Raw genomic sequence first — 15,974 nt, 5'->3', positions numbered from 1 at the left:
TTCCTGGTGCCACATTAATTGAGAGTAGTGTCTTTCTGGAAATTCTCAGGTCTCAAATTACTCTTTTAATCCCATCCAATGGCTCAGCTGCAGGTGTGTGGCAGGCAGGTTGTGTATGAGTCATCTGAGGAGATGGTGTTTCATCTGCATTGTGGCATCCAAGAGTAAAATAGTGAGACAGGAAGCGAGGACTAAAAGGGGTTGGTCAGTCCTCTTGCACTTGTTGTCCAGCACTGTGGTATAACTGTGTTGGTGTTTCTAGCAGCAACAGCCACCGAGTGTTCAATTGCTGTGATTACAGTGCTGTGAACTGGCTTTTGCTGGGATTTCTGCTTCCTGGTGCCAGCCGGAGCAGTTGGCTGGAAATGAGAAATTTTCCATCTGGTGAAAATGGCAATTCTGGATGAAAAGGGAAGAGCAAAAATGTTGTTTTGTTACAGTGAAAATTCTAACCAATGTTTCAGTTCTCTTTCTTTTTGTTTGTTTCAGTGGTAAGCCCTCTAAAAAAAGCTACATCAGGCAGTTGCTTTACCAAGGAGAACCACTTACCCACCCCAAACACGAATGCAGCAGAGCAGCCAGATGCCTGCTGCAACTTGAAGCTGCAGTGCTGCGGGCCCTGGGCAAACTCATGTGGTGTCTTGCCAAAGCATTAAATAAGCAGACACTTGTAGACTTGTGTCAGGTAAACCATTCATACCTGGCTTCACAGCTGCCATCAACAATTTTTAGATTGCCAAGGGCTGGGTTCATGACCTGAAAAATGTCATGGGATAACCACTCCCTACAACCCATGTATGTCCCTGAAGGCTGACAGCTAGCTGTCACTGAGGACATTGATTTCCATCGATTATGTCCCAGTGAGGATGGGCAACAGAGCTGAGAACAGAGCTGTGCTGTGGGTTCCCTGGTTGTGGACATCAAGTAATGAGGGTTCAGGTTACTTGGCCTCTTTTCACGTGGTGGGGGCTGGCTTAATCCCAAATGAGAGGGAAAGCATCACTGCCTCCTGCAGTCTGAGTTTTCTGTAGTGATTTCCAAACCATGGAGCAAGTCTGGCCTTGCTTTGCTTCCGCTGACCATTGAAATTAGAACCAGGTCACAAGCAGGTCACAGGCTCCTGCCTCTGAGAAAACACTTGGCTTGGATGTTAGGCACTGGTGTGGAAGGTAATTTATTGAGACAGGAGATTCCTCATTCTGTGCTGTAACCTTTTCAGCTGGACTGTCTGTCCCCTTCCCTTGATTTGCTGCAGCTGAGCAGTATCTGCTGTCACTGATAGCATAAACCAGCGAGCTGCCGGGATTCATCCTTCAGTGGGCAGCTTGCCACAGACACCGACATAAGATGGAATGCTAAAGGCCACATCCGTCTCTTATTCAAGGAGAGTAATAAAGCAGATTTTATTTGACTTGTATAAATCCAGTTTAATTGGCTTTCCTGCTAACACTTTCATTAACATGTAAATTAGCTGTCCTAGAGCTGTTAATTATCTTTGCAGAAAATGTTGGATATGGTCATATACCGTACTCTTTCTTTTTTACTGCTAATGTTTTATACTGAGATGTGCCCATAAATACTCACTGTATTTTTTTTTAAGAGGAGGACCAAGAGGCAAAGGCTTTGTGTCATCTTGCAGGGAAACGAGTCTCTTGCTTTAGCATTATTCACCAGCCTGCAACCACGTTAAACTGACACTCACAGGAGAAGCTTAGCACTGGGTTTTATGGGCTTGGCCTTTGAAGGTTCTGGGGATTTTTTTAAAGTGTCTGGCAAACGAGAGAGCAGAGGAGGGTGACAGGTGCTCAAAGGCAGCATCCTTTCTGACAGGACCTCTTGTGTTCAAAATTTGGCAGTGGCAGAGAAACCAGGTAGGCATCGTGAGGAAGAAAATGGCTGAATTCCCAGTGTTCAGGAAGCTGACAACAAGGCAATTAATTTTCCTACGGAAAAAAAAACCCTTAACGTTTTGAATACATCTTAATTTTTTTTTAATTAGTTGCTTTTTCAGCTTCACCAACTGCTTAAAAATGTTCTCCTTCCTTTAATAATAAAAGATCTTGATGCTTCTCTTAACAAGTTACCATGACAAGTTGCAATCTGGTTACGGTTTTTAAGTGCCTGCTTTGCACAAATGGCATCTATTGTGTGCAGTTTTACCCCACAGGCAAGGCAAAAAGGACCAGCTCTTTCCTCATCTGCACTATGGAAATAGAAGACTGACATGGTATTTGCTTATGAAGACACAGAATGGGAACAGGGACACAACTACTGAATTGCTAAACTGCCTTTAGCCATAAAAGACATCCATAAGCCAGTACCTGTGGCAGCAGCTGGTCTCAACCATTCCCCATATTTCCTCAGGATCTGCAGAGATAATGCACAAGCAGCCTCTAGCATTTCTTTGCAGTGAAACAGCATGTGGAAAACTACAGTCCGTTTTCAAAGTATGCTGTTGGACATGGGCTTGGGAACAAAGACCAGGAAACCTGTAGCAGAGCAATAGCAGTGTTATTGCTGTTGTTATACTGGTGTACGTTCCCCTTTTGGATGTTCGTTCCAGAATAACTATGGCAGTCTAATTCTTCGAAGTCAGGATGCTTTATTTCAAACAACAGAAATTGATTAAAATATACATTTCACAGGAAATGTTTTTCTTAATGTCTTTTCTTCCATACACCATTGCATGTTCTTACATATGATTTGTACTTGAAATGAAATAAAACATCTTAAGATGGATTAATAAAAAGAAATAACTTAGAATAAGGAAGTTTTCAAATGAACTGTAGGTAATGTTAGGTTGTATGTACTCTATATACTTCCCTCCAGGGGCCGTATCTTTAAACATGAAAAGGAAATGTAGCATGGACAGATAATCTATTTCATTAAATAAAAAAAGATTTATTTTTTATTTTGCATCATAATTATGATTTCTGTAGGAACACTAAGGAGGCAAAATTTTACAACTCTAAATCAGTATTTTTTTTCATTAAGGTATTTTTGTTCTTTTCTAAGCTGAGCAGTTTGTTGAACCCTTCTGCCACTGCAGTGCTGTCTTCATCATCACTAAATGTAACCCAGTGACTGAAATCTTGCAGGTTGGGGTGATTTAAATTTTCTGAAGTGTGTGCTGGAGAAGTAGCTGATGGTGCTTGTATGGAAAGAGGGAATGAAGAATGCATGTCCAGGTCCAGAAGATTGGTGTTCTCTGGAAGGGAGCTGGTATCCAGTTGTTGTGGATGCTGGCCTGCTGGTGCAGGAGCGCCCTGGAGCTTTGCCATCAGTTCTGCAGCACTTGGTGCCAAGGGCTGAGTTGTGCTGTTTCCTGGGCCAGCAGAGGCTGTAGGACCCGAGTGAGCAGGGCCATGAGGCTGGGGGCAGGGCCCAGGGTTGTTGTTGTTGGAGTTGAACAGTGACGCACTAAAAAGGGGGCTGTCACTGCTCTGGAGAACTTGGAGATGAAAAGCTGCAGGAGCTGACTTCTTTCTTCGTGGTGGCACCTTTGGGGCAAAGGGAGTGTTCTGGGGAGGCAGTACAATGGCCTCAGCCGTGCTTGCTGACGGGGGCTGCCTTTCACTGTTCCCCCTGCTCTCCTGAGGCTTCCCAGCTTGTGTTCTGGGTTTAGGGACTGGAGTAATCTTGGTTGGACTAAGAATAGCTCCAGCTTCTAGATGGGGCTCTAGCAAGCCAAAAGGAGACTGCGCTGTCTGTTGGTTGAATTGCTCTTCTGGAGACATGGCCTGAGGAGGAAACGGAAGAAGAAATGTGAGAACAAAAAGGGTACCTTAAACTCTGACTCACTACTGGTGCAAGTCTAATTGACAGCATTACTAAGAAAACCTGACAGTCCTGGAAGAAAAAAAAGCAGTACAAAGAGGAGGCTTGACAGCACAGTTCTCCACTGTACCTGCTGGGCTCTGGGCTGACGTGTTGTGCCTTGCACCCATCTTCATTTACAGAGAGCTAGTGGAGGACCAGGGCCCTACAGCCTGTTCACTGGCAGCTCTTTCTGACCATCTTCCTTTCCAGTTAGGATTTCGCTCTGGGCCAAATTAACAGAGTTCTGAGGAGTTATTTATTTGTTACAGCTTTCTGCTGTCTAATATTATTTAAGCAAGATTGCATAGGGAGGCCTAAATTAATGGGCCCGTGCCTTTAGGTGTAGCTTATTTGGATAGATAAGGTTGAAGGAGAATTAGCTTAGGCTAACTCAGTAAATGCATTAAGGGCTCTGTCCTGTCTCGCTGGCAACTGAAGATAAAAATAAGCTCTCAAAGTCCAGACTAGCATACATCCACCATTTAAAAGTATATAAATAACAAGCTTAGCTCAGTCTAGGAGAGCAAGGACTGCTTCAGATTTCTCACACTCTGTGTGATTGAATGAAAGCATTTAAATTCTTTATTACCCTTGCATAGTATGAAAAGATAATGTACAGGCTTTTTCATGCAGGCAGAGTGTTTAGTCAGTATCTCATGCTGGACATATCCTGTGACACTTCTTTCTTTGTGCTGTTAAGTTGCCTACATTTGACTGTGGTAGAGGGGAATTGGGTAGAGGCTTTCAAGTACACAACTCCCATCTGACCTCCCTCAGATGGAGGAAGGAGTGGAATTCCAAAGCAGAGTCAAACTGAAATAGATCTATTCCTGCAGAAGCTCTCATGTAACTAACACCAAAATAGCAATCCCTCTCAGCACCTTTCAGGAGTGACCTGGGAATGGTGACATAAAGAAAACAAACTGATCACTCCTTGGCATAGACTGTGCTGTCTGGGTTGGTTTTTTTGGTGAATCTGCTAAGTAAAGATGGCACAAAGTCCATTATAGAGAAGAGGTGAATGCCTTTACCAAAGGAAGATAAGGCAGGAGCCCTAACAATTTAGAAGAGAGCTTCCTTAGCAGAGATTCTGTCAAAAGAAGAATATAAAAGGTTATTATTTGTCTTTCTCTTGTACTTACATTGCTTTACAAATTAGATGATCATTTTAGCAGCTCTAGAGGTGAACTATTATCTCCATCGTAGAGACCTGACATAGATTAAAATCTAAACACCTACAGCTTTGCATTTTTTGAGAACATGAACTCTTGAGTAGACTCCAGAATTCAAACTGAAAGGCTGAATCCCATTACAAGGTGTGCAAGAAAAGCAAGGAATGACACAGGACACAGAACTGATGAAGAAGCTGCCTCAAATCATTACAGAGCAGACCACTCATGGTCAAAAGTGATAAAGAACAAATGAGTCTTAAATTCTGACAAGGTTTAGACAAACCAGAAGAAAAGTAAGAGAATGGACTGACAAATAGAAAAGCTGAATATGGCTCACTTTCCAATCTTTCTTGCATTTTTGTGCCTTGGTGAGTATAATACACAAAATCATTCCAGCACCTGCTGACATGACAGGACTTCCTATAAAAAACAACCAGCCCACCCCTCCATTATTCACACTGTGTAGTGGAAGCTGGATGCATTTTGCTGCAACTCTCTTACATTTTCCACCTTGACTCCAGTCCTTTGCAGGGGCACTGGCTTCTTTGGAGTTGGAACTTTGGGTGGTGGACGATGAGGCACGGGCACTGCTCCTGCCTGTGACCCTTGAAATGATGCTGACTTTGTGATGCTGGGAAGAGCCTCAGGTTTGGAGGAAGTTTGGTTTCTGGTTGGAACAGGCTTTACTGCATCTTCCTGTAGTCCTGAAAAGCAAAACCAAATATGGCATCTCAGGCTGATCAGAACATAGATTCAAAATAATTTCTTTCACAATCACGTTTCCCAAAATGTTCATGCCTATAGGGCCAACTCAGGCCAAGAACGTAGGTTTTGGAAATAAGCACAGACCTTTACAATCCTATAACATCTTTAAAAGGCTGTTAGGGAAAAACTTCCCTGTCTGAAATAACTTCATGCCAAACTAGCAGTGCTGTGCCACCATTTGGTCAAGTAGAAAAAACACTGGCTGGGGGTTCAGGATTACTGGGCTCAAGCTCTGAGTCTCCTTTTGTCATTATCTGGAAAACCAAGTTAACGATACCAAGTGCATCTTGTAGAGTACTTTGGGAAGCAAATGCCAACTGGTGGTACAGCACAAGGGACTGGAAGTGATGCTGACCAGACTAGTTTTCTTACCCACACCAAGTGAATGTGAATTCCAAAATCAATGGAGAGTAAATCTGATTTCAAAATTAAATGAACAGCACTGAGGAACAAACATCAAGATGCCTTTACGATATTTCTAAATAAATGGGATTATTCCAGACTGCATTCATTCTACATATAAATGAAAAGGGATGGTTTTCTCCTAAACTGAGAGCCTTGCAAATTTAGGTAGCCATTCTCACTCATACCACATCAGCAGAAACACTGCATGCAGCCCTGGGGTGTACATTCACAGTACCTAAGCTAATTTCGTACTCCAACTTGCCCTTGCAAGAAGCTCTCTTCTCCAGGGACTACACAGAGAGCCTAAACACAGAGTAGCCTTTTAGCTTAGCTATTCAAGCTGAAGTAGTGCAAGCTTTTATCTAGGTTACAGCTATACTTGCTGTCCAAATGTGAGCAGAATCCAGGTTATTTCTCCTAGAGCTGCATTTGCTATGTAGTTCTGCTTGGAATAGTGAGCATTCAGTAAATAGAGCAGCAAATATCCTCTATGCAACTCTGAGCTAACACAGGCATCATCAGTTTAGTAAAATCCCATCTCTATATTTTAATTTTTCCAACTAAATCTGGGCATAAATAACCCAAGGTGCTTCTAGCAGCAGGTTCTACAACAAAATATAAAATTTTAATCATCTTGAAAAAAGGTTAATATTACCAGAACTGACAGAGAATACCATGTACAATTTTGCAAGAACGTGTTCAGGTGAAATTCTGAATAGCAATATGTGCATCTGGGCTATGATGAGATGAATACACCTACAGTTTTCTTTCTTTAAAGATTTTCAGAAGTCAGTTAGAAAGCTGTGCTCACCTCCTTTGGCCTCCATAAGACATCTAATAGCTTCTTCTGCTTCCTCAGCTGTGGTAGTTTTGATCTGCTTGACATTGTAAGGTTTGCTTATTCCAGTCCGGACTTTAGGCTTTAAAAAATACAGGGGAATGAGTAATCTTGAGAGAACTGATTTTTCTTGTACGCCTGTAATAAAGCTCATACACCTGTAAAAATCTGTTCTTGCCAGTGGCTATTCAGTGATCTATAAATACTAAAGAAATAGTGGGGAATCTTTTGGCAAATTCTACATCTTTGCTGCCAGCTGACAGAAGGCCAATGCCTGAATACCACAGCTAGTCCCTTAGCCATCCCTTGTTCAATGCATTAGGGTCCTCATCCAGCAAGACAGGAGTGGGGAGGTGTTTCCACATTCTGGTCTTGGTCTCCCCAGGGGACTAACAGCCTTGCTGGCAGTGGTCAAGACTTTTCATGCTTTTGGGGCACTAGCATGGCCCACCAAAGCAGAGGTGAGAAAAGAATTAAACCATATGATGATGGTGTTAAAAATTCAATTTAGCATCTGTCAGAAAGCAGCACCAGTGCCCTGGTCTTGCACAATTCATTCTCTCTCTCCCTCTTTGGCCTTTCTAGTTCCTGGCAATTTATTAACATTTTTCTGCTGCCTAACAGGGCCTACAGTTTAGTATTACAGTACAAGAAGTTATCTTGGCATTTTCAGCTCAGACATGTGATGGACTTCCTTCCTTGTATGACAGGTGCATCCTGTACGTGATACTCAGTGTGGATGGGAGGGATCAGGACAATGCCAAGGGGCCATGCTGAGCAGCAGTACTCACTGGCTGCTGAGGGGCTCCGGGAAGCAGCTTTGCCGTAGCCAGGATGGAGCAGGTGGAATGGCTTCCTGGAGAGAGGGAACCATCTGAGGGGGACTTTTTGCCTGATGTTCCAGCTGGAAGAGGAATAAAAAACAGCTTTTCACATTCAAGAGCTGGTACAACATTTTATCTGCAATGGAGCAAAACCAGTGTGCATGCCATCACCCTCCCAAAATCTTGAACTGTTTCAGGAAGCAGTTTTCTAGTTAGTCTTTCTTTAATTTAATTAATTAGATAACCTCGGCTGAGCATTAACATTGCATTCTAGGCACAGAAATACAGAGACCAGTGTTGGCACTTCTGTGCAACAGACTCAAAAATGAATGGAAATAATCCTAAAGAACTCATCTTCTAGCAGGTGAGCATCACAGAACTTCTCATTTAAGTCTGGAAAATTTACACAAAGGAGAGACTTTAGGGCTGCAAGAAAAATGTGATGTATAGCTTGTCTAATACAGGAGGCAAAGATCATTATGCACATCTAGCAATCAGCATTCATCCAGAAGCAGCCATAAAAACAGGAACAGCACAGCTCTGGATGGCATCTCAGGTGGGCAGAGCTTAGGTAAAGAGCATCACTTCCCCTTTGTGCCTCACTGAAAATCATCATCCACTTTGCATTTCTTTCATAAACACAAAAGCATACAAGAATTGCTTGGAAAGAAGGAAAGGACAAAAACTGTCCAGAGAAAGTATTTTGTCAAAGGTTTTTGAAATTCTGATTAAAATTAATTCAGAAACCAAAAAACTGCAAGAAAACACTCAGTGACTTTAGAAGTCAGCAGGCATAAGTACCAATATCTTTATTGCCACAAAGTGGTTGCTCAACTCACTAACCTGAGTGGTGAGCTAGTATGAAACATATGGGTCATTTTATCTTTACAAAAGGCTTTTTTTTTTGTGGAGTATCCTAAAGACAAACTTTATTCTGTGGAGTGTCATCCTAAAGACAAACTTCTCTCATTGCTAATGGCAGTAATACTCAGGCTGAAACAGGCTGGGAAGCAAGTAGAAGTACCTCGACAGCCTCACATTTCAGAACAAGGTATTACTTTCTTTGTCTTCAGACATGGCAGGCAAAAACTGTTCAGTTGGGGCCAACACCACATTAAAGAAAGTTAAACTTACCAGGAGGGGGAGGCCTCTGTGGCGGCTGAAGTGGCCGAGGCCTGGTAGGAATAGACAGAGACCTGCTTGGAATCCGGCGTCTGCATTCCCCACTCGCCTCCAGCTCCCGCTTCAGATCAGCCAGGTCTGCATCATCTAGGGACATTTTATAAAGTGTCTGTATGAGATACACACTGGGTGAGGTGCACCAGATCTGAGAGGTCAGGAGAGAGGTGACTATGAGTGGCCTCAGCCAGGTCTCTCAGCAACATGTCATAGCTCTGTTCACACTGTTTTGCTCTCCCCCAATGTCTACCTGCTCCCACTGCAAGAAATGTCTACCCTTTTGTCAAATGCTTCTTTCTTTCTCTCTCTCCTTTTCCACCATTTATTAGCTGTTTGCACCAACACAAAGAATGCCTGCATCTGATTCCGGGGTTACTGGGCACCTTGTTAGATTCTGAGATTTTCACAGCCAGACTTGGTGGCAACCTGCTCCCATCCAAACTGTCTTGGCTAGTCATGGTGAATTCCTTGCCTTCCATGCCGAACACAGGAATTCCATTTGAGGATTAGACACCTTCTCTTGCACAGGAGAACTGTTTTTATACCACAGAAAAATCTGTCTGAATGGCTCAATCATCACATCTCTGCTTTCCAGCAACATCTCCTAACAGGTACAGCTGTCTCAATCTGCTGGCTCTTGGCTGCACTGTACATTGCTAACTAGTTACTCAGTCTTTCATCCCATCTAAGCCGTTCTGACAGCTGGAGAGGGGAGAAGTGTGGATTGCTTTATTCTCCCCCATCTGCTTTAGATGGAGGACTTTCACTTCAGTCCTCTCACCCTGCCACGGCTGCCCAGCTATGCAGCTCTTGTTCTTTAGGGCTCCAAGATTCACTGGGTTTAGTTTTGTCCCTGGGGTTTGGAGAGATGGGGGTGGAATTACATAGCAGCAGTCTCTTGTACTTCAGGCATTTGTAAACAAGTCCTTGTTTTTCAGAAAGCTATGCTCTGCAGGGAATCACGAGCTGCCTCACAGTTTCCTGCTCCCACTCAGCAGCAGATGGCAGCCACAGAGCCTGTGGTCTGCCCAGCCCGCCCTCCCCATGCTCTCTGCATTTTCAATACTTCTAAGCTGCAGATACGGGCTCATCAGTAAGATCCAAGGAGTCATGCAGGCACCTGGAGGCACGGTTTGAAGTCCTGGCAGTAAAACTGAACACAACAAAAACCAGCCACCACCACTCAATTCTGTCCCTGAAAGGCTGCTGGCAGGGACATCAGTTTCATGAGGCTGTGCCCTTCCCTGACCTCAGAAGCATACATACACACTATTGTGCCTGTCACTGTTTTCCATCTGTGTCTACCACCAGCTACACAGTCATCATACCTTCAATTAGGAGTTAGTCAGGCAGAATTGGAAGCCTATGGAGGAATCTGAAATTGCAGACACTTTAAGATTAATTGAATATATCATATTTTGAGTTGTGTGAGATCATGACCCCACCCTGACCTCCTTCAAACTATACTCCATAACCTCTATTTACTTTGTGATATTTTTTGTGGAGAAGAGTTAGTGTGGGTGACAAGACTCACTGCAATTCTCTGTGGCTTAATGAATCATCACACAGTAGGCCAGAGGTGCTTGGAGGGCAAGGCACCCTATAATACAAAGTGATTGACTTCACAGTATTTAATAATGACTGATTACTCCTTGACTCAGGGATAGGCTTCTGGGTCTGGCCACATTGAACCCAGCCTATGACTCAAGGTGGGCAAGAAAGCCATAAATCACTCTGTTTGGAAAATCTGTCTGTGTAAGTGTACGAATTTCATTTAATCTTTGTGAACTCTACTTCTGACTCAACCTTTGAAGGTAATAAAGTTTTCACTTTTATGTCAGAAGACAAAGCACTTCTGAGAGAGTGCAGAATGACAGCTACTGAATCACTTGCTGTCACAATGAGGTGTTTAATACATATCCCAGCCTGTCAATGCTTGGCCACTGAAGCATGTCCTGATCACATCCCATTGTAAGACCATGACTGGCTTGGCTAGTTCTTTCTGCAGTTTCTATCAGTTTTCTCTCCACAGCTTTATCTTCTTTTTACCAAGTCACTTCACAGTAATGTGCAAACGAGCGAGAAAAACGGTAACACATTTATGAAGAACCTAAAGAATGAATATATACATATATATATATATTTTCTATGAACCTTGACTCTTTCAGAAATAAATCAAATGGGGAGAAACTTCAGGTCTCTGAAGTAATTTGAACACAACCTCCCAGCTTACAGCTGACTGCTCTGCCACTGTTACTGCTCAAAGGACAGAGTTGAGCCCATCACTGAATCAACAGGATTCTTTTGGTTTGATTTTGCTTTGGCCCTCACCAATAAGAAAATAGCATGCAATTTTTTGATTGTATGTTCTGGTGCCGAACAACATCAAATGGTTAAAAAGACTTAATTTCTTCTGTCTAGAAAAGGAAAAAAAGCGTTTTTCAGCCTTCCTGCCTTGCCCTGGCCTAGAGAGAAGGAGAATCTAAGTTTCATCATTTCTGTTGCTGTTATGCCTGAGGACCTCAATTACAATCACTAACTCAAGCGGAGTTGAGCATAAATAGGCACTACAGGAGAACCTAGAATGAAAATATAAATGAACAAGGAAATACATATGACAGGAGAACAAACAACAAACCTTCAGGTCTTACCCTAAGGAAGGCAGATACTTTACCTTTATACAGGCGGGGGGTTTGTCCAGATTTGTTTGAAAGAGCTACAGATGCACAGTGTCCAGAGCTCTCAGACATATCTTCTGTGTCTGCTACTAGGTGTTGACACAGAGCATCCTCTAAGTAATCGTCTTCATCCTCTATATCACCTGGATTAAAGTATTAGATAACAAAGAATTAATGAGCAAATTCATTCTCTGTCTCTCCACACTACCAACTAATTAATCTATACTATCAGTTAATTTAATATATAGGCTGGGCAAGATTCTTGTGTAACCAACCCATGTGTTTCATTACAGAGTGTCTCTATACAGACACCTGCACCATACATTGAATTTGCTAACATATAACACTAAATTGACAGGATGATTTAAGTAACAGTTCTCTGCCCAGGCACAGAGTCAGCTCGTGGCTTTAACTACAGTCCTCTTTTTAAGAAGTGTGGCTTCACTACAAATTAAGGTGCCACTGACACTCATACTGTACCTTCTCTGTGCAACCAAAGTCAGCAAAGCAATTTCTCACTACTTAGCTTAGAAACCTGTTGCTTACCTTCTGACTCATAATCCAAACTTGAGAAGTCAAAATTTTCTTCCAGAAGATGGGAGTTTGCCGTGGGGGACATGGGGACAACGCTGTCCCGTTTTCGAGCAATTTCCTCCTGAAGGCCCTTTAGCCAGTCCTTAGTCTTGGGCTGGATCTTCACTGTTCTGCCTCTAATCTAAGAAAGAATTGTTTCCCTTTGCCAAGCACCTTCACAAAAATGAGAATGCTTGAACAGAATAAGCAAGTGCTGCCAGCCTGTTGTACAACTGCTTCAGAAATTGATGCAACTAAAGCTTCACTTCAGAAGCTAAATGGAAAGGAAACACTCTTTTACTCCCATAACCAAGTTTTCAGACTGTAACAATATTCTTGAAAGAAAATGAGCTTCACAGCTCAAAAGCACTGCTGCTGCATTTGGGAAATAATAGAGAAATAGATGAAACATCAAATACCATGAAAACAACATTGTGATAGCAATATTGTCATGGGAGAATGCCATTTTTGAGTCAGCAGCTTTAAAACACACAAGACTTTTGTACCTGCTGCCACCTGTAAGGAGACTCTGACCAGAAAATCTCATGTATGATGGCTGATGTATATGGAAAGTGTATTTTCAGACAGATTAGGACTTCAGCTGCTTATGTGTGTTGCTCTGTGATATTTGGGGTGAAATGCAGACAAGGCAGCAGCTTTGACAGGAAAATTAGTTTGAAAAGTTCCCAACCCAGATTCCTTGCACCTTCACATACTGTGTGCATACAATTGTGTTTCAGTCTGTGCTATAAATTACATCAATTGCAGGAGTCGAAAGATAAAACTGCAAATATGAAAGAAGAATGAGAGTTAAATCCATTACTTCAGTCTTAAGTTTACAGGGCAGCCCTACAAACAGTTTTTTCAGCATAAATGAGGGGGTTGATGAATTGTAGAGTATGTGTGTGCGAAGGAAAAGCAGGGGATGGGAAGGTAAATGCCTACCGCTAATGCTGGATTTGCCATGGAAGCCAATGAATCATGTTGTTACAGCTTAGCAGAAGAAGCCTCTTTGATACAATGAAGAGAAACAAAAAATCTCCAAAGCACAGTCATGAGGATGCTTTAGCAACAGTATAAAGTCACACAGAATGTCAGAACTGCTTCAAGTAGCCACACTCATGAACAAGTCCTTGTGTTCTGCAGTGGTATCAGAGGCCAGATGCTAAGCACTGCTTAGGAGCTCCATGAAAAGTCACCTCATGCCATCCTGAAACTAAAATACTGCATTAATAGCCTCAGCAGCTGTGAAAGTTAAGGATATCGTGAGCACTAACTTTCTTTGAAATAATGCTACTCCATTTAGGTAGAAACTCAAATACCTCATTCTCAACAACCACTTTTGAGAAATTTGTTATGAAATTATTATTATAGATTTGAGAAAATCTTACTTTGGCACCATCTATATCCATAACACGAAGAGCTGACTTGCTGTCTGCAAATGTCACCAGCATTTGACCTCCACAGATCCTAGTGAAAAAAGGCAGAGGAAAAAAACATTTTACTTCACCATTGAATAAAACCCTTTGACGGCAAGCATGACAGAAAACTATCACATAGATCTAGATACAGGATACATATGTAGTGCTATGCATTTGGTTTTAGTTGTATTTTTCTTCACAATTCTAACTTTTGAGGAGAAGCAGGTGATCTATGAATCCCAGCTGGGCTCCTCTTCTCTCCAGTCCTCCCTTGTGTGACCCCAGCACCGTGCCCTTTTCTGGATCACCCCTGGAACAGCAGGACAAACATCTCAGTAGCTGTTGACAGGATATCCAGTCCAATATTTACACTCCCTCTGGACTAACTTCCATGGGTCTGCATATCCTTCACCTCAGAGGACATATGATGCTCCCAAAGACTAGTATTCCACCAAGATCTAAAGCAATTAAAAACAAAATAAACCAAGAACTATCCACCAAAACATGTTCTTTTCTTGCTCCTTTTTCTTCACAAGCAAGGTGGTGCTGCTATTCCTGCAAGGCTGCTTTCGAACCCTCAGCTTATATTGGCACTTCATAAAACTGTACAACAACAGGTCATCAGCTTTCTTCATTAATAAATGAATCAAATAAGCATAAACAAGTTTTTGGTAGTGTTTCCCAGAGGTCAATCTTTCACCTGTATTTCTCAAAACAGAAGTCTCACAGCTGTGCTGGAACCCTGTAGAGAATCAATCAGAATGAAATTAAGGTGCTCTGCCAGAAGGTATCACACTGTCCCTCTCAAACCCAGTGGGTGATAGCTCTGCGAGAAGCTGTACTGTTAACAAACAAGCAGAATGACCCCCAACAGGAAGGAGAGCCAGCCAGGAAATCCTGCTGAGTGTGAAAGAGTGGTGGAAGAGAGCAGACCTCCCCAGAGGAGGTGAAGCAGGGCCCAAGGATCCACCAGAAGCAGCAATGCTTGGAAGTGAGGCCTGAATCTAAAGATGATGATTTACATCAAAGTCTCTGCTTTATGGTGTTGTATTGAATAAAATTGTTTTCCACTCAGTCAAGAGAGCTTTGATATTATTTCTTTAAAAGGTTGTCAAGAGGTGTAAGATATTCAAAACACTTGGATTCAATTTCTAATGAAGAACTGAACATGCAGTAAAGGAATTCTACATACTACCTTCCAATACAAAGTTAACTCTGTCAGGACAAAAGGGATCTTCTAGTCTACGCTTTTTAATAGATGCCATGCCATTTCAGTTCCCAAACTCACCTGACCAGAACAACAGTGCCATAATCCTCAAACATCTGCATAAGCTCTGTACGCAAGTCTTCAGGAAATTCATTTTTCTCTTCAGGTGTTGGTGATAACAGATTTACCACTACTGTGGCATCCAGTGGTCCCTGGAAAGATGACACTTCCCGGAAAACACTGTCACGGGCAGCTTCATTAACTTCCTGAACTTCCACTTCTACAATAGCTAACACTGGCCTGCACGAAACAAAGGAAAAATGCTTATTTAAAAATAAGAAATGCTTATATAAAATTTAAATCTATATCAAGAAGGAGGAAAGCTTCATTTTTTCTGCAGTGGTCAAGATCATGCCTTGAGCACTATTAATTATATTTCCCAGTCCTGCATTAGCTGCATGTAACAGTGAAGACACACCATAAGGGAATTGAAATAACAATTGTATGCAGCACTTATGGCAAACCTACAGACCAAAAATATCAGGATACTTCACTCATTATCAAACAGCTGTGGTCCCAAACATCTATAAATCAGGATGGAAATATATTATTTTCTGTTAGACAAGGCCACATATCTTCTTCCAAAAACTAAGGACATAGTATTCTAGGTGTATAACATTGTCATGTAGCAAATATGTGCCAATCCATTACATTATAAGCAGCCAACATTGCAAACTTGCTTCTTGAGCCATTTCTTACAAATTACTTCTCTGTGTGTTAGATCTGAATAAAATTGAGAGAGCTGTCTGAAAGAGTAGAACTCGTCTCATCTCAGTGGATGCAATCCACATTCTCAGATTTCCACCTGCACATACATGCAGAGCAAGGACTGGGATGGCTGCTCTTACAGCTGTGTCAAAATTGCTGCCTTCTACTTGCAATAACCTGGCTCTTGAATATGCATTACCAGAGCATATGAAAGCAACAACAGCAGGGCTAGAAAGGGGTAATAAAGGGGAAAAATGTAGAGGAAGCATTAACTATTTCCATAAGCACTGTGAATCATAATGCATTTCCATATGTCACAAAGATA

The 15,974-nt window shown here is 42.2% G+C and overlaps 1 protein-coding gene across 3 annotated transcripts in view; it reads right to left on the bottom strand.

The window, feature by feature from the left end:
• Positions 1–2,579: 2,579 nt before the first annotated feature.
• SYNJ2 (synaptojanin 2) overlaps positions 2,580–15,974 on the bottom strand; it is a 68,425-nt gene continuing 55,030 nt past the window's right edge. For 2 of the 3 annotated variants that reach the window (XM_032101941.1, XM_032101944.1), the window contains 9 exons: positions 14,963–15,181; positions 13,645–13,723; positions 12,227–12,395; positions 11,677–11,823; positions 8,958–9,092; positions 7,791–7,903; positions 6,973–7,081; positions 5,493–5,695; positions 2,580–3,740 (listed from right to left, as the gene is read on the bottom strand). In XM_032101941.1, coding sequence (XP_031957832.1) covers positions 2,961–3,740; positions 5,493–5,695; positions 6,973–7,081; positions 7,791–7,903; positions 8,958–9,092; positions 11,677–11,823; positions 12,227–12,395; positions 13,645–13,723; positions 14,963–15,181 — 1,954 coding nt within the window. In that variant the 3' untranslated portion in view covers positions 2,580–2,960. The remainder of the gene's footprint in view (positions 3,741–5,492; positions 5,696–6,972; positions 7,082–7,790; positions 7,904–8,957; positions 9,093–11,676; positions 11,824–12,226; positions 12,396–13,644; positions 13,724–14,962; positions 15,182–15,974) is intronic. The other variant, XM_032101943.1, reaches the window with a different exon arrangement.

This window comes from Corvus moneduloides, chromosome 3 (genome assembly GCF_009650955.1).
Source record: "Corvus moneduloides isolate bCorMon1 chromosome 3, bCorMon1.pri, whole genome shotgun sequence".
NCBI classification, from domain to species: domain Eukaryota; kingdom Metazoa; phylum Chordata; class Aves; order Passeriformes; family Corvidae; genus Corvus; species Corvus moneduloides.
Note: the sequence above shows the minus strand (reverse complement) of the source record. Positions and strands in the feature narration are given on the sequence as shown.